At 39.7% G+C, this 18,802-nt stretch overlaps 1 protein-coding gene across 5 annotated transcripts in view; it reads left to right on the forward strand.

Annotated features, from left to right (window-relative positions):
- cacna2d4a (calcium channel, voltage-dependent, alpha 2/delta subunit 4a) overlaps window positions 1-17,794 on the forward strand; it is a 110,501-nt gene extending 92,707 nt beyond the window's left edge. For 3 of the 5 annotated variants that reach the window (XM_070548969.1, XM_070548972.1, XM_070548970.1), the window contains 12 exons: window positions 9,235-9,249; window positions 9,686-9,730; window positions 9,962-10,024; window positions 10,921-10,991; window positions 11,631-11,706; window positions 11,805-11,857; window positions 13,627-13,682; window positions 13,973-13,993; window positions 14,464-14,584; window positions 14,986-15,101; window positions 15,729-15,811; window positions 15,902-17,794. In XM_070548969.1, coding sequence (XP_070405070.1) covers window positions 9,235-9,249; window positions 9,686-9,730; window positions 9,962-10,024; window positions 10,921-10,991; window positions 11,631-11,706; window positions 11,805-11,857; window positions 13,627-13,682; window positions 13,973-13,993; window positions 14,464-14,584; window positions 14,986-15,101; window positions 15,729-15,811; window positions 15,902-15,994 — 813 coding nt within the window. In that variant the 3' untranslated portion in view covers window positions 15,995-17,794. The remainder of the gene's footprint in view (window positions 1-9,234; window positions 9,250-9,685; window positions 9,731-9,961; window positions 10,025-10,920; window positions 10,992-11,630; window positions 11,707-11,804; window positions 11,858-13,626; window positions 13,683-13,972; window positions 13,994-14,463; window positions 14,585-14,985; window positions 15,102-15,728; window positions 15,812-15,901) is intronic. The other 2 variants (XM_070548971.1, XM_070548973.1) reach the window with 1 other exon arrangement.
- The last annotated feature ends 1,008 nt before the right edge of the window (window positions 17,795-18,802 follow it).

Raw genomic sequence — 18,802 nt, forward strand, 5'->3', positions numbered from 1 at the left:
TTAATTGAACAATAATTCGTGAACTCATTTGTTTTTGTTGTTAACTGCACTCGTTCGTATTTTCCTGTTCATTCTGGCATTCTTTCTACATTCGAGCTTCAGATCTCCATGGAGCTAATACCTAGCCAAAGCATCCTGTTAACCATAGAGTTTATAAAAAGTAGAACCGTAGGCAGTAGCGTCTACTCTTGTATGCCTATGCTGTGTGGAGGAGGGACATCACGGTGTGTTCCATTACCTCAGAAAATATACAACTGTTTGAACACAACATCGATTTAGATGCACCTCTAAAAGTTTATCTTGTAAAATAAAGACGTTTCCACCACAGCTACTGTTGTTATTACAAGGAGCTGCTAGATTCATCAACAAAGTTGGATTAAAAAACATTCTCTGACTTTGGGGGTTGTTCCAGTTCATTATTTTATAATTTCTGAGTATGGTATAAACTGGAATAAGCCGGGGGAAAAAATAAAATCTGAAATAACTAGTCACATAGTCACACCGGTAATATGTAACTATTCATTTGTTTATTTATTTATTTATTTGCTTTGTTTCTTACTAAATCCTTTGGGGCTTATTGTTGCTCTTTGTGACCCAAGCTCTATAACTTTTTTTTTTCAAGGGATCAAGGGTCTTTATTTGTCATTGTACCAGCGTCCCAGTACAACAAATTTACAGTTTCAGGACAACCTGTCCAAGATTTGACATAACAAGACAAGACACAACATAGACTCAGGCTGAACTGTGGGCATGCCTCGCGCTTCCACATGCAGATGGAAAAGGGTTACATGAGGATAGGAGGGGGGAGGGGAAAAAGGCATTTCAGAGTTACCCCCGACTGAAGGTAGCTTTGCTATGCAAAAAATACACCTCAACATAAAAACACAAAAATAGACAGTTCACAGACATGAGACTCCGATGGGTAGGTGCAGGAGGGGGGGCTGGAAACTTGTTTCCCCCCAGAGAGAGCCACAGCCTCAATGCATGCGCTCAATCACTGCTGTATGCAGGTTGGAGGAAGTTCGAGTGAATGAAGAGCACATCGACTCTTTCGGTTAGTGACCTCACCAGGCTAAGACCACCAATCCGAAGGCAGGGTGTATGGCGGGTTTCACAGCATCTGTCCGTATAACTTCGTGGAGGATTTTTCTTCTCGCAGCTCAAGGCTACCAGGGCGCCAGATTCAGATAAGAAGAATTGTTTTGGGGCAGGCAGAGATAATTTCCTTTCTGCCTTTTAGTTCTTAACTGGTCTTCAGTCTCTCCATAAATCCAATTATTGGGTTTAAACTTGCTCATACTGTGCAGTGACTTTCTCCAAGATCACATCCATTTTGCGCACCAGCACTGGGATCGCTGCTAGGACCTCTAGGTTCACCTTGAGCAGCATCCCAGTCTGAGCAGTCTCTGCATTGCTGAGACTTTCCGTGGGTACGGGTGGCACTCCTATCGCCCCGACTTATGGTGGCGTCAGTGTATGGCAGGCCTTGACTGTGTCCGTGTGCCCCAGGACAGCTGTGGCTACATAGCCCATCATCACATTTGTGTGAATTGATTTGTGAATGGGTGAATGACCGATTGTGTTGTGAAGTGCCTTGGGGGGTTGTAGAATTCTAAGATAAAAATACAGGCCATTTACAATTTAACATATAACTAAAATAACAATGAACCGTCGAGAGGAGCCAGGTGAGGTGGCTCGGGTATCTGATTAGGATGCCTCCTGGATGCCTTTCTGGTGAGGTTTTCTGGACACATCCAACTGGGAGGTGACTTAAAAGAAGACCCAGGACACGTTCAAGGGACAATTGGGCATTCCCCACTAGCATCGGCTCCGCATGGTCTGGATAGCATAGAGAGTGTCCACGTTAGCATAGCCTGCTTTTTTTCAGGGTGCAACTGGACTGTTTTTCAGCCCTCTTCCTGAAGAGGTCTGCTTCAGGCTGACCAGAACCAACACACCCACTGCTGACTGATAGGCCGGCTCAAATTCACGCCTCCCATTAGGGGAAGCCTCCTATTGGTGGGTAGAATCAACCCATGTGGGCTTCAGGCATGTACAATTCATTACCATACTGATTGCCTAGGAGGAGAGAACATCTCTCACTGCACCCTTTGCATTCCTACGCAAGGATGTGTGGACTCAACCGGGGCCGGCTGGGGCTATCCGGGCGGTGTGGAGCCGATGCTAGTGGGTAAGGCCCATATGTCTCTTGCCTGGCCAGGGAACTCTTTGGGATTCCCCTGGAAGAGCTGACCCAGGTAGCTGGGGAGAGGGAAGTCTGGGCCTCTCAACTTAGGCTGTTGCCCCTGCGACCCGACCTCAGATAAGCGGAAGAGAATGGATGGATGGATGGATGGATGGATGGATGGATGGATGGATGGATGGATGGATGGATGGATGGATGGATGGATGGATGGATGGATGGATGGATGGATGGATGGATGGACAATGAACCAAAATATTCGTAAAATTTTCAAACCTATTTAATAAACCCACCATTGTGACAAGAAGCTTTTTCAGTTTGCTTGAATGATCATTCAAACAGTCTTTCATTTAAAAAATGTCTAAATATTAGGGGTGGGAATTTAACTCGTTAATTATGGTTAATTAATTAGAAAAAATAACACGTTACAATTTTACGTCTTTGAGCCCAAACGATTAAAATGCAATTAAACAAGATTAATGAATAAATTATAAATCCTCTAATTAATTATAATTGTTTTAATTGAGTCACACCTCTACTAAAAGTAGTATTAGTTATTTTAGCCTGAGGTATGCTTTCTGGTTCTTACAATTATGAAACTTTGAGCTTTCAGTGTTGATTAGAAGAAATATTAGGAGCCTACATGAGTATAGCATAACCTGTGCTTCATTTCCTGTGAATTATGAAGTCTATGTGGTCACACCTGTTAATTATTACAGAGTTTACTTTAGTTTTAAGAGTGTTTTTAATGCATTTAACACACGTCCAGTTAATTATCATGAATATTTCGAAGCATTTTCTATGTAAAATGAACCCACTGTTTCAGCACATTAATTTCTGTGCTTCTGTGTTACTTTAACAACCTATAGTAGTGTTGGACAAGGACATTTATGGCTCAATTAACTGATAATTACTGCATTTTAGACTTAGTTTAATTGTTTTTTGCCTTAATGCAATATTTTTTGCTGTTTGGGCCATTAAAGGTGTGCTCTCTGGGGCCTTTAGAGTCATTTTGAGAGATGTTTTTGTCTTGCGTGATATACGCAGCATTTCAGAATCGGCCGTGCAGAGTGAAGGATGTGAGTAACCTTCCACACCTTCGCGAAAACAGGGAGAGCTTGCTTAATTTGGTGTAACATGCTGGCGGTAGCAGGTATTTGATGGCCTGGTCCCTCTCCCCCTCTGCTCCCATGACTGTAAATGACAGCAGTTAAAAGGCCATTTAGGGCCTCTGGCTAGTGTTAAATGATGGAGAGCCACCACAGCTGGACTCTGTTTGTGTGTGTGTGTGTGTGTGTGTGTGTGTGTGTGTGTGTGTGTGCGTGTGTGCGTGCGCGCGTGCGTGCAGCATCTTTGTCCGTGCTCATTGTTTTCTCTACTTTCACACAGTTGGAGTTCATTAATATAATTTACAACAGACTTGTTACCAACCAGGTTTCTTCGACACAGGGAGTTTATTTTTGTAATCTTTTCTAGGGTCTGGATGTCTTCCCCCATTGCTCCTCAGTTTTCCCAGTTTATTTCTTTTCATCATTATTCCCTTTCCTGTCTCATCCTCATCTCGGCTCCTCCACTCCCTCTCTCTCTCTTCACTTAAGCTAGCTTACATAATCATCTTATCTACTTGTCATGCACTGGATCTTTATTTCATGGGGTTTGTGTGTGTGCTGTATGTGCTCAGTTATTTTTTTCTTTGCATATGTGCTCAAGAAGTTCTCTCTTTGGTCTATTTTAAGTGTCCTTCTCCATCAGGGATTATGCCGCTGTGTGCCCCGTCAATCCTATCAGTGGGGAGGATGAGACCGGCATGACCTACTAGAGTCCTACCAAAGAGAGCTTTTTGCAATGATCATTTTATGAACTGAATATACCCAAACATATTTTACTGAAACATTAATAAAATCCTGTTTTTTTTTTGTCTATTCCCTATATGTTTTATCTGACAGGAAGTGTAGAATCATGATGAAGTAATGTTGATCACAAGACTTTTATGCCATTCTTCCCCTAGTTTGTTGTTCATCTCACAGAGAAGACTTGGTGGTTTTCTGTTTTTATCATCTTCCTTTTCGAATAGAATAGAATAGAATAGAATAGAATAGAATAGAATAGAATAGAATAGAAAATGCCTTTATTATCAGTGGGGAAGATATTCAAATTCAAAAAAACTTTAATCATCCCCGAGAGGCAATTGTTTCAGTACAGAAGAATTGGTACTGTGGTCATTCGCAACAAGAGTCGCGCTACTGTTAATTAGATGAAAAGGGGGTCACATGAGGATAAATTGGGGGATGGAAAAAAGGCATACCAGAGTTACTCCGGCAGGGCGTAGCTTTACTATGCAAAACAAATGCATCCTGTTTCCCCAACGAGAGCAGCCCTATGGCGCTCAGCCACTGTAGCCACAGGTGGGAGGGAGATCTTGGGAGGAGCGCAGAGCACATTGACACCTGCAGGTTGATGACCTCGCCAGGCTGAAGTCCACCAATCCGAAGGCGGGGGGGGGGGGGGGGGGGGGTTCACAGCATTTGTCAGCATTCCTTCGTGGGGGTTTGTTGTTGGCATTCACAAGGCTGCCATGGCGTCAGATTCGGATAACAAGACTTTGTTTGGGTCAGGCAGAGATAATTTTCCTCTCTGCCTTGAAGTCTGTAACTAATCATTCAAGTCCTCCAGTGAAGCCAATTCAGGTTTTAAACATCTCCACACCGTCCAGTGACCCTCTCCGAGATGACATCCATGGTGTCACAACAGCAATCACGTTCACAACAGGAGCAAAGAAGACTAAAAATAGGATGCCTAAAGGGCTGAACATTGGACAAATAAGGCCACATATGCAGGAAATACTGAAAAGATACATTTTTATAGTCTAACCTAACTTATGATCAGTCAAAATTATGGTTTATTGATTTTAAAGTTTCAAATGCATTTATGTAGTGTGATGGATTGTAAAAAAAAACATTGGTTATGGTGATGATAAACAAGTAACATTTGCATTGATTTGATAACATTTTAAACTATCATTAAATGAGAAAGGAAACAGTTGTTGAAAAAATGTTTTCTTGTGTTAACGTTTTATATTTCAGCAGAAGACTGGAGAAAATACTTAAAACTCCATAATAAACATTTCACACACAAATAAGAACAGGTCAGTAAAATTAATGGATTTACTTTAAAACTTATCTATTGACATCTCAGAACGGCTGAGTCCCCCAGATGTGAATCACAGAACAAAAGACTTGAAAAATGAAGAATTAAATAATTTTTTTCTTCTTCTACTTTGTTCGCTTCAATAGATAAAACTCAAGGACTGGTATGAGGAGGAAAACTGTCTGGTTGTAACATGTTCTGAATTAATGCGCTCACCCAGGGATTATCTAGCTTTTTACCATGCTATGTGAGTGTTATGGTGCATATGGGATTGGTAATCTGCATCAATTCAACACCAACATATGCAGGATTTTAAATATAATCCGACATTGGTTGACTTTTCAATAACCATTTAAAACACACTGGTGTCATCAGTTACAGAATAAACATTGAATGTTTGCGTTGTTTTTGGTTTTGTTTTGTAGATTAAATTAAAGTCTGAAGTTCCTTACAGATCAGAATTTCAGCCCCATTATGGATTATATAAAATAGAGAACATCTTAATTTTAGTAATGATGTTGAGTTTATTTAGATTTTTTGTTTCACCTAAAGCTGGAGGAACAATCCTATACAGCCCATGAGATAATAATAATAATACATCAAACTTATATAGCGCTTGTTAGGACACTCAGAGATGCTTTAATGCACTCTCACATTCACACACTGCTAGTGATGGTAAGAGACTATGTAGCCACAGCCGCCCTGGGGCGGTCTGACAGAGGCAAGGCTGCCATTTGGCGCCATTGGCCCCTATGACCAACACCAACACAGGCAAGTTGGGTGAAGTATCTTGCCCAAGGACACATCAGCAGAATACCCCTGGTGGGAGCTGGACTCAAACCCGTGACCCTCCGATCATGAAGCAACTCGCTCTACCTCCTGAGCTACTGCTGCCCCCACATTAACTTTTTTATTCTGATTTATGAAAACTGTGGTGTTTGATTTTGCAGAGAAAGTTTAAGACTTGATCTTAAAGCAGCTTAAAATACTTGTTTTCTCTGAACTTTGCCTATTTGGGTGTGTTATTTATGCAGCAAATCAGTCATTTGAGCAGTTTCGTCAAACTGATTACACTTTGCAAAAAATTAAAACTATGTTTTGGCCAGTTTCATAAACCCTATTTAAATCTTTCTTTTCAAAGTCAAGAACAAGTTTACAATTTGCCAAATTCTAACTTTATGCATTAAGTAAAGCATCACATCATCCGTGCATTTTTAGGTTCTTTTTTTAACACAGGGAAGGTTTTTTTTTTACCTTGCTGACAGTTTCGACCACTCCTGTGGTCTTCATCAAAGCTGCTGCCCGCACTCTCCTCACCGATGACACGGTCCCGTGAATGATCTAATGTGTAGATCCCATCGTCTCTGTTCATGGTTCCGTAAACGGGGAAGGAAGTGATGCTAATTAGCGACTAGCTCTGATGAAGACCGCAGGAGTGGTCGAAACTGTCAGCAAGATAAAAAAAAATAAACCTTTCTTGTATTGAAAAAAATAACCTAAAAATGCAATCAGAAGAAACACAGAAGGAATATACAAAAGATATTCAGATCTTCATGATGTCATCAAACCTCCACATTGTGTAAGGGACACTTTGTCCTCTCTGTCCTCTCAGTCCATTCCAGTGATGGGAAGCACATAGACTGACATGTTGCTGTAATAGGATAGAAAAGGATGATGAATCGTTTCCTTCACCCTTGGACATGCTCTGTTTAGCCTGACCATGATGCCTGTGATGTATAGCCTGTATAGAATCGAAGCCATGGACTGTGGAAGTTTTTATGATTTCACTTATGACCACTAATGCACAAAAACAAACCACCAGCCAAAAATATTTACAGACTCTTCCTCTCATGAGGTAAAGTTAAAGGGTTGGCATATTTCCCTGATTTCGATAAGTGGGGAAAAAAAAACTTTTTTTGCCAGCCCAGTCATTCTCCTGACTCAGCAGTACTCCACTAGCTTTAGCTTAGCATAAAACACAGTAAGTGAATGGGATCAGTTAGCATTGTGAGAAAGAAAAGTCCTTAAAATCTCTCAGTAGTGATACTAAATCTGCTTGGTGACCTAAATAATCACACTGACTGCATGTGAAAATAAAAAGAAGGAATTACAGGCATTATTTTAGACTTGGTACTACTTTATGACAAAACATAGCTGTGATCATCCCTCCAAAGGAGCAAGGACATGCTTTGACCGACAACCTTAAACGCTGGTACATTTTCTCGAATTACAAACGTAACTTACTCAAACTACTGTACATAGTCTCCGTGAAGTTCTTGATTCTGTTATTTTTCTTTGTCTTAGCGATTGGTAAGCAACACGATGATGTGCGGATCTTTGGGAGCGCTGCGCAATGTCCTAGCACCTTTTGGCGGAATCTTACTTTGCCATAAAGCAGTCCCAAGTCTAAAATGTCGCCTGTAATTCCTGTGCGGTACATTTTATTTTCACATGCAGTCGATGTGATTATTTAGGTCACCAAGCAGAATTAGTTTCAGTACTGAGTGATTTTAAGAACTTTTTTTACTCACAAGGCTCGTTGGTCGCATTCACTTACTGTGTTTCATGCTAAGTTAAAGCTAAAGGAGTACAGCCGAGTCAGGAGAATGGCTGTATTTTTCCCCACTTATCTAACTCTGGGAATTATGTCAATAGACAAAATTTCACTTTTGGGGGGAATATGCTGTAACGAAATAGAGTGATGTAACTATCTAGAGTTGTATTTTAATACACTGTAAGTAGATCACTTGTTATAATCAGAAGATGGGCTGTTTTTATCATCAGGGAGTTTAATGAAACACTCTGTATTGACTTTGAGACAAGAAAAGAGAGAGAGTTGGGATCGTTTAAGAATCTTTAATTTCTTAATTATAAATTCTTAACAATCTATCAGGACTAACTCTGTGTTGTTTGGAAATGAATGTGATGTTTGATGTGTGTGTGTGTGTGTGTGTGTGTGTGTGGTTGGTTCAGACTCCTTAGGCTGACGTCATTGAATCTGGTAGTCTTTGTTATGACTAGATATCACGAGGCTTATAAAGTGATGGCATGAGCTGCTATTTTGCCGTGTACGTACCCAGTGGGGGCCTCCCAAGTAGATCAGGAAATGCCAGGTCTGAAGACCTCGGATGTGCGCTGGAGCTGGTCAAAACAGTGATCGCAGCGTTTCAAAGCCCGTCTGAAGGGTCGACCCAGGTAACCATCGGCAGCGTCAGCAGGTGCTCTTATTTTGAAAGGATGTCGTCTGGTTGTTAAACAACGAAAATCTCCAACTTCACAGTTCTTAGTTTAAAGAAGAAAACACATCTGGCCAGGCTGCGCTTCTCTTTGGGATGACGGTGAATAGAACTGAAGTCAAAATGGAACTGAGCTTAAAATGGCGTTGCCTTGTTTTATATCTCTGAATTGTTGATAAGTTTTAGTAAATCGGATTGGACACTTTAAGTCAACAAGCCAGATTCTCTCGCGGCAGCCGAAAGCTCTGATTGGTTGGAACAATGTGTCATGCGTTTCTATGGAGATGAGGGTCAGTCTGTCTGTGCAGTAGTCCTGTTTTCATTAAACACATAAATCATGACATCTTTATTCCACAGATCATTCACTTGATTATTATTGATCAACATCTGTTTCGAATAGCTTTAATCACAAATTAAGTACTTTGATTATTGAAAAGTGTTCTTCTTCTCCTTCTGGCTCTTCTCCTGGAATGTAAACAGTCTGAGGAACACCCGACCTTGGCGTTTTCTACACGGGTGTTACTGTGTACAGGGGCGGCTGTGTGGAGCTGAAAATAATGAACTTCATTACGTTACAGTTGTGAAGTTTGCTCTGGGCAAAATGAGTTTTAACAATATACTTTTACTTTTTTTGTTGTGTCTCTCCAGCCAAACGACACAGATGTAAGTATGAACATGTTTCTTCTCTCTTCATTCTTCAGTACTACTAAAAGTCTTCATCCACTCATCATCCAGCTGAGATCTGTGAAGTCAGCTTGACACCTAGAATAAACAAATTACACACACAGAAACAACGCACGCTCAGACTTGCTAACAAGTCGCTCACAGGTAGCTGGTCCTATTGCATTCTGCACAAATTAAAAATGTCTCACCATGCGAGACACTTTTTTCTTCCCCTCACACATAGAGCAACGATGCTGACACGTTTGAGCATGACGCCTTCACAAACACAGAGCATGTGCTCTGAAGATGTCCTAATTAACACAAACATGACCTCCTCTGGTTTTATTTCCTTTTTTTCCTCAAACGCAAAGATTACACACACACACACACACACACACACACACAGTAAACTATTTTCTGTTTCTGATTTCTTCAGTGCTCCACTGTGGAAGGGCTCTGTCCTCTTCGCTGTGACAGATTTGTGAGTTTATTTCTTTAGATTTCTTTCAAACAAAAACTCACTACTATCAAGTTCCAGAGAGGTGGAACTCTGGAATTGCAGCTCATCTGCTGAAGCAGAATCTGACTTGTTTTGATCCACTTTGTGTTTTGATGATTTTAATTAAATCAGCTGTTTGCATCTTTTTGTGAGTCGGTGTAAGATTTGCATCTTTTCTTTCTAACTAATTGGTTTCTCTGTCTCGTGAATCAGGACATCGAGTGCTACGTGATTGACAATAATGGGTTTGTCCTGATTTCTAAACAGCGCAGTGATGTAAGCTCTCACACACACACACACACTTGTGTTGAGGTGGTAAAATTGGAGTGCTTTTCAGCTTTTGACTTGACTGTTTGAAAGCTTTTGAAGCTGTCAGTCTTTGTGAAATCACAGCAGAGGGTATACATCCATGAGAGCAGCTCCAAACAATTATATGTTTATTATTTATGCATTTGGATATTAAATAGCTCCGTAAATTGTGTTAATTTATTCTGTTAACAAGCATCAGAGAAGACATCCAAACAGGAGCAGGGACAACTTTCCATACTTCCTGTTATTTTGCGTCTTTATATTCTTGTATTTTTATTTACTTGATGCTGAACATTTAAATGGACTCACATACCATCAAAGCTTTAATAAAAGAGAACTAATTAAGTTATGTGACACGACATTTAAACGTTTGTAATCCCATATATGACCTTTTTCAAAAATTATTTCAAATGTAAACTCTGAAATAATTCAGAACAAAGAAAGAAATATTTAAAAATAAAAGGATCACGCTTCCTAAACTGGCAGTTTATGAAGAAGAAATGAGTCGGCGGCGATTATCTCTGGAATTCTTGTTCATCAGTGAGAAATTTTGGAGTTTTTCGTGTTAATATATTTTCTTTTTTTATATTCAAAAAACATTCTGGACCTGGAAGCCATAGTTAACATCTTATTCATTTGAAACTGATAAACAGGTCAAATATATTGAAATATTTTAATTAAAAGTCAATATTCCTACATGTGCTTGAAGGTTTGAGAAAAAAACATATTAAAGAAATAATTTCAAAGGTTTCAGTTACAACGTTTTTTGTATTTTCTACAAAAGATTTAGAGCAGCTCTAACACGTGACATGAGGATGAGGCCATAATGAAGATGTTTCTGCTTTCCTCGTCTCTCCTGACAGGCGGGGCGGTTCTTTGGTGAAACTGACGGGTCGGTGATGACCACGCTAATCAGAATGGGCATGTTTAAGAGGTGCGACCTGTTAGTGAGAGCCTGACAGGCTGGTTGTGTTTGTAAAGTTTTTGTCTCTGTCATGATATGAGAGGGGCCTATAACCCCAACAGGTTCTCATTCTGAGATGTGATGTGCCATTTTATTTGTTCTGGTGTGGCCTTACATCGTCTTTTTAAATCCAGCTAATGAATGCGATTATTCCACCTCGTGCTGTGTCACAAGCAGGAGTCTCTTAATCAGGAGATGCAGTTATAATTATTTCCTACTTCGGTTGGTGCTCTTATTCTCCAAACGCTGAATGAATCTCTGTTCTCTCCTTTTGGTGTTTCTAACACACACCTTTTCCTTTTCTTTGAGCTCGACAGATCTGGGTTCCCCCGTCTTCTTTTGATGTTTTACTTCTTTGTTCATTTTAAGCAATATTTTAGCACGCTTCATTTGGTACAGTGTTTTATGTAACTATTTTGCACAAGAACCAAATATTATTAAAAAAATCTCAATATCTTGTGGGAAAAGAATTAAAATGGGAAGCTGTTGCTTTTCTCAGGTCACCGTTTTTCTTATTTGAGGTTCTTGTGCCTGCAGAAGGTCAAAAGGATCAATAAGTCAGTAAAATTGCTGCCGAGAGACCAACTGTGTTTGCTTCTGTTCCTTCAGGGTGTCCTTGTTTGACTACCAGGCCATGTGCAAGACCAGCTCTCATTCTGTCAGCGGCGCACGCCCACTCCTCAGTGTATGTCTGGTGCATTCACCACTAATACAGCTGTAATATCACCACAAAAGCCCAATAAGTTTCTTCAGTAAAATCCTCCTATTCCACTGTCTCTGCAGCCCTTATATGCTTTGGCTTCAACCTTCAAGTGGTTCCTCTCCAACTTCCTACTGTAAGTGTTGCTAGGGGCAACCAGAATTGGCTACTCTGCGTCATGAAAGCGATGTAAATGTAGTTTACTGGTTTGCAGCAGACAGCAGACACAGCAAACCTCAAAGTCTTTCAGAGGTAAAAGACACAGAAACGTGTCCTGGTAGTTGGACTGTCTCTTATTATTAAATGAGGCTTGAAGGTTCTGATTAATCAACCTTTAAATGTATTTAAATGTGAACTTTACAGGAATGGTCTTATTTCTATGGGAATCCTGGTAAAAATGAACATTTTTACACTTTTTATGATGGATAAAATTAAGTTAGTGATGATGTTCACTTTTAGTCAGGCCTGGTTAAAAAAAGTTCACCCAAGTACTCAACAAGATTTGGGGTTTAAATAATCAGTTTTTGTTAGTAAATCCAACCGCATGAAGATTTGACTTTAAAAAGTACATTTCAATACAGGTCAAGGATGAGGTCCTGCCCCAAGTGGAGGAGTTTAAGTATCTCGGGGTCTTGTTCACGAGTGAGGAAAAGATGGAGCACGAGATTGATCGGCGGACTGGTGCTGCGTCTGCAGTGATGCGGGCACTGTACCGATCTGAAGAGAGAGCTGAGCCAGAAGGAAAAGCTCTCGATTTACCGGTCTATCTACGTTCCTACCCTCACATATGGTCACGAGATTTGGGTAGTGACCGAAAGAACGCGATCCCAGACACAAACGGCCAAAATTTGCTTTCTCTGTAGGGTGACTGGGCTCTCCCTTACAGATAGGGTGAGAAGCTCAGTCATCCGGGAGGGGTTAAGAGTAGATCCGCTGCTCCTCCACATCAAAAGGAGCCAGTTGAGGTGGCTCGGGCATCTGGTCAGGATGCCTCCTGAACGCCTCCCTGGTGAGGCTTTCCGGGCACATTCAACTGGGAGCAGATCCAAGGGAAGACCCAGGACACGCTGAAGGGACTATGTCTCTCAGCTGGCCAGGGAACGCCTTAGGATTCCCCGGAGGAGCTGGCCCAAGTAGCTGTGGAGAGGAAAGTCTGGGCCTCTCGCCTTAGGCTGCTGCCCCCGCGACCCGACCCCAGATAAGCGGCTAAAAAAGGTTGGATGGATAGAAATTTAAATATACTTTTTTGTTGTTCAAATATATTTACACCCAGATTTTTCCCATAATCTTTATTGACTAATACCATTAAGACATTGCAACTGGCTTTGTACAAATAAACAATTGTTTTATTATTTTTTTTTTTAATGACTCATACTAAACAGGGAGAGCAATTATTAGATAAAATGTGTTTTTGTTTATTCCACAGTGGGTTTATGAAGTTAGAGCAAATCCTCTCACAGCTTTATCAGACAAAAATAAAATGGTCATTTGTCAAACCAGCCAGAGCTTTGGAGACTGAGATTAATCATCTCAGATGAATCATTTTAAGGAAAAATGAAGCTATAACACATTTCTAACAGTCCATTTTGCATCCATGAGCTTTAAGAAAATGCCTTTAACAACAAGAAATCAGACCCACCCTCTGTGAAAGTGGCTTAATAAATAATTACCTAATGGCTCTAAAGTTTTGGAACATCTCCATCTTCCAACATTAAGGTGATTTTATTCTTTGAGTCAGAATCGCTGAGCTTTGAAAGTTGCCCATTACTGCTGTATAACTTGAGGACCTGTTTTATTATTCCCCAGGTTTATCTTTGGTTTCTGACCCAGTTTCTGAATGCTGTATGCAATCTGCTGTGGTCTTTAATGATGGTTGCCTAATTGACTCACTCTCTCCTCTGGAAGGTTTCTACTTGAGTTCAATATCTGTAGCCTCTGGCACATGGACAGCTTTGGTGAAGGTGAGCTCACGCTGAACTAAAATTTGGCTCTGCTATTATCAATGTTTTTCTACTCTGTTATTGTTTGTTATTCGTTTTTCTTCTGCTGCCACAACCCCCAGGACAAACTTAAATATCGCTTTGCTGTGTTTCTTTTCTGAGAATGATAATCAGACTAAAAGTCTTTATAACATTTATCTCCTCACCTGTCTGCATCTGTGGGTCCACGAATCACACATTCACCCTCCTTTTTCACCACACCCCCGTCGATCACTACCTCTGACATCTTTACCATCCATCCCTCCATTCAGCCAAGCCATCCGTCAGTGGGTGTGAGTATCTGTCTTGTGGCGTTTTAGAGGAAGATCATTGCTCTGCAGCACTCCACTCTTCCGTTTTAGAGTTTCACGTGCGGCGTTTACAAAATGTTTCAAACAGAATTTAATTTAGCGTGCCAGGTTATATAAGCCTTTCAGTGGGAACGGACGCAGCTGCCAAATCCTTCAAAACAAAACCCGAGCTTAGACTTTTATTGGAGCTAATGGAATTTTAAAGTAGTTAAACAAAACAAAAAAAACATAATTCACAACCAGACATGTAAAATTTAAGAAGCCATTATGGCTCCTCTGTCTGGTTTCTAATCTGTATGCAGACACCATATACAACCAAGTTTGGCGTATATGAACCTGAGCTAAAGTGTGAGTTTTTAGACCCTAACCCCCTTTTCACCCATCAGTCACCAACTACAGGTCACAGCCTGTAGTCCTGCCCTCAAGAACTCATCCTTCGTTTCTCTTTGTAGCTTACGTTCACAAGAAAAGAGGGAACATGTTGCAGCCGTGTGACACAGAGTACCCCAGCTTTGTTTACGAGCCGTCAGTCAAAGAGACCAACAGCATTATTAAATGTGGACGATGTCAGAAGTAAGCACACACTCATTCCTGTATGCTCACACACACACACACACACACACACACCACTCTAAGGCCTATTGGCTGTTTTAAATTGTCCTTCTAAAACACATTTTCCACAGCTTTGCAGTGTCTGTTTATACGAGGTGTCGAGGAGAGGGAAAAAGGTGGAGAGGAATAAAATTAGATGGGGGGGGGGGGGGGTAGTCCACGGACTGTGTGGCATGTGGAAAATAAAAAACTAAAGACGTAAAAAGTGGGAAAACTGTGGGAGGCAAAGAATCACAGATCAGCTGAGAGTGAGCGCCCTCATGGGGACAACAATGGAACAGCGTTCATTCATAAAAATAGATCAAATATGTTTAATTCTGAGACGTGTGAGCAAATTTAACTTTTAGCATTTTGTCTGTCAGGATGTTTGTGGTGCAGCAGGTACCAGAGAGCAACCTGCTGATGCTGGTGGTGCAAGGAGACTGTGACTGCTCCAGACAGTACCCACCCATCACCTTGGAGCCCATGGAAGTCAAGTATATCCTTTCGTTGGCTTCGTAAAGAATTAAACCTGTAACAAAAAGGGCTGTGCCAGATGTAGCCACTGGTTGTTTTCCTCTTGTACATCCTGGCAGGTGATGTCAAATTCATACAAAATATAAATAAAGACAAAAGATGCAGTTCATTAACACACCCAATTACATTTTTAATGTAATATAATTTAGAGCAGTCTTCAAGTGAGCACTGGTTATTTTTAAATAAACTGAAATAATCAAATCAGCACTCATTTAGGTGTATTCTATTAAATAGGGTTAGGGTTTTAGGTGACAAAGAAGGTTAACCAAGAGTTAAGTTTATTTTATCAACTCTTCACTTTCCATGAGAATTCAACATGGAGGGTCATCGACATGCATTGAAACTCCAGCATCATCACACCAGCAGAGTCATCAGAAAGACAGTGGTCCCAGCATTCACCCTTGTGGCACTCCCAAATGGAACGCACAGGATGTCATTTGCTTACCATTGTTACTATTTTAATTGGCGATGTGTATTTATCTCACTCCATTTGCTCTTTGATGAATCTTAGAAACGTGCCATTTATTTACCACGTGTGTGTTGTCCTTTTGTGAGAGAAAACTAATGTTTGTCCTTGACGCCGCTGCACATAATGCATCAGTGAAGTGTGACAGGATGAGGTCCCAGAAAATTCGTAGGCGCCCTGAATCCTGCCACTCCTATCACCCACAGGTCAGTAAATCACTAGTTGCATTGTGCCCTGTGTGGTCACATGACTTTGGTATGGGGGATTAAAATAATAGTCAATGTTTGTCTTTGCAGGAGAATGCTGATGACTGTGGAGGGACTTATTTTATACGTCTCTCGTCCTGTCTCCTGTTCATCTGCATCTCGTTCACCGCGCTTGTTTCTTGATGCTACTAGACCACCTCTTTACCCTTTTACACACAGAGAGGGTGAAAAGAAAACATTTAAATAAATAGGTTTGTTTCCGTTCACCTCAAGTGGATTTTTTTTAAAGCAACAGCTCTGCACATTCAGCTCCTGATGACTGGAAACCAGGAATCTGCTGGTGGACTTCAGACATGGATCATCTCTGCTTTTCACTTTTGCACTATTTTGTGTCTCAGAATACAAAAGGGATTAAAGGTCAAATGTTTGTGCTCCGGATTATAAACAAGTCTCAAAATGATTATATACAACTGCAGGTATGTACTGGAAGTACATTAAGGCCTCTAATGTTTTGTTTGTTTTACTCATGTATGACGTGTTGCTTTTTATTGCTAAGTGATGTTGCAAAATTATATATTTATTTTATTTTATAGGATTTTTGGACCTATAAACATTTTGATGATGGATCATAATGGCTCAGTGCCTGAAAAGCAGTCAAAACAGGGCTATTATACAGATGAAGATTATGTATGACAAGAATACTGAAATGTTACAAAAAACTTATCTGTGTCTTTTTGAGTTTTTATTAAAGGTGGAATATGGAACATTTAAATAAAAAGCTATATTTTTAAATAAATAATGCATCCGTGGGGCATTTAGAGGTGAGCAAAATGAATGTACAGTTTCTCCTATAAAAATTTTTAATTTTTAATTTTTAATTTAATTTTAAAAAATTTAACAATCAAAAATGTATTTTGACATTGGGTTTATGTTTACATCTACCAGCCAATAGGGGGCACTGTTGTGGTAAAAAGTCCGCTTGGCAGAGCGAGGCTGGAACTGGGTCAAGCAGCTGATTCTGAGCCCAGAAGATGTTCTAACAGTAAATACGGTGAATGTTGTAAAATAAACCTGTTAGTATAAATTAGTGCTTACCCTGTACGATTCGTCACTGGACACGGTGCTGGCTGGTCACTTCACATGTCAGTAAACGACACCCTAATGGCTGGAAAATGTGTTCTATTGTTGTGCTACCACCTCCAAACACTAGATGTTGCTTGTGTCCATGTTCCACCTTTAAGATTACACTCTAAATTATGTGTGTTTATATGTTATTATGTACATTTGTTTGGGTGGATAAATAAAATCCAGATATGTGCTGATTTTTTCCCAGGGTGTAATTAAGCTAATGTCATTCATTTTTTTTTACGTGTACACATGTATCCTAAAAAAGTATAATTTGTACTTTTATCTAGTTCCAGATGGTTCAGTAATTAAAACAAAAACTTTACACATCTCATGTGCTACTTATTGTATATTTGACCTTATCCTCTGAATCCGTTTTGTTTTTCCTTAAAAAAAATATGTATTTGTTATGTGACAATTAAGATCTGTGTTTGCTTTAAAAATCATGTAACAAATATTTACAAAATTTTTTAATTTAAATATTAATTTTCTGTTTCAATCAAGCTGCTCAAAATATTTATCTTTACTTATGCCTGAGTTTTATATTTTATGAAAAAATGGATGAAACAATGAAGCAAACTCAATTGTTCATGTTTACAAATAACTTTTTCACAGCATTCAGTAAATTCAATTGTTAACCACACTAAATAAAGTTATGATATGTACAGTATTTTCTCTTTTTTAAAGTTGATTTTTTCCAACATAACCGAGATAAATATCAGTGCATGTGAATATATAGAACGTGCGGCTGTAATTTTTACTCTTTGAAATGAAATGCTTGTTTGTTAGATTTCTTCATGTTTTTTTTTTGTTTTGTTTTTTCAAATGTACAGTGAATAAAACCACGTTTGTATATCACATAGACCTACATTTTGAATTTATTTTTTTAGAAATCTCTAAAATTAAGTCCACATTTAGGATTTATTTCATTTTTGAAATCTCTACATGAGAAATATTTTTTTACTCTAGGGCTACTTGTGGAGTACCACAGGGTTTAGTGCTTGGACCAGTTATTTGCACTATATTAATGCTTCCAATTGGTAAAATCATCATTCACCATAAACGTCCACAGCTGTGCTGACGATACTCTGTTATATTTATCCGTAAACCCTGATTAACCTAATCAGCTAGGTAGATCACAGGCTTGTCTTGAACACATAAAAATCTGGATGACTCTAAATTTTCTGCTCTTAAATCCAGACAAGACTGAAGTTCTCATCATTGGACCAGAACTTCAGAAAAGGAAACTGCTTAGTCAATCACCTGATCTGAACGACATCAAATTAGCTCAGAGAACAAAGTGAGGAATGTTGGCGTTATCTTTGACCAGGACATGCCATTCAAATTCCACGTTAAACAGGTTTGTAGAATTTCCTTCTTCCACCTCCAGCATATTGCTAAGATTAGAAGCATCCTTTTCCAGGAGTGATGCTGAAAAACTAGTTCATGCATTTATTACATCAAGACTGGATTACTGTAATTCATTACTCTCAGGAAGTCCACAGAATGTAGTTAAAAGTCTTCAGCTTATCCAAAATGCTGCAGCTAGAGTTCTGATGAGAATTAAAAAGAGAGATCATATCTCCTGTCTTAGCTTCCCTACATTGTCTGTCTGTTAAATTCAGAATAGATTTTGAGATCATTCATCCCACATATAAAGCTCTTAATAATCAAGCTCCATCATACATCGGTGATCTGATTGTTCATGTTTCTAGCATAGCACATTGCTCTCGGATGACAGGTTTACTGGTGGTTCCCAGAATATCTAAAAATAGGATGGAATGCAGATCTTTTAGTTATCAGGCTCCTCTCTTGTGGAACCAGCTCCCAGCTTTAGTCCGTGAGGCAGACACCTTGTCTACTTTT

Source organism: Nothobranchius furzeri, chromosome 1, assembly GCF_043380555.1.
Source record: "Nothobranchius furzeri strain GRZ-AD chromosome 1, NfurGRZ-RIMD1, whole genome shotgun sequence".
In the NCBI taxonomy this organism is placed as follows: Eukaryota; Metazoa; Chordata; class Actinopteri; order Cyprinodontiformes; family Nothobranchiidae; genus Nothobranchius; species Nothobranchius furzeri.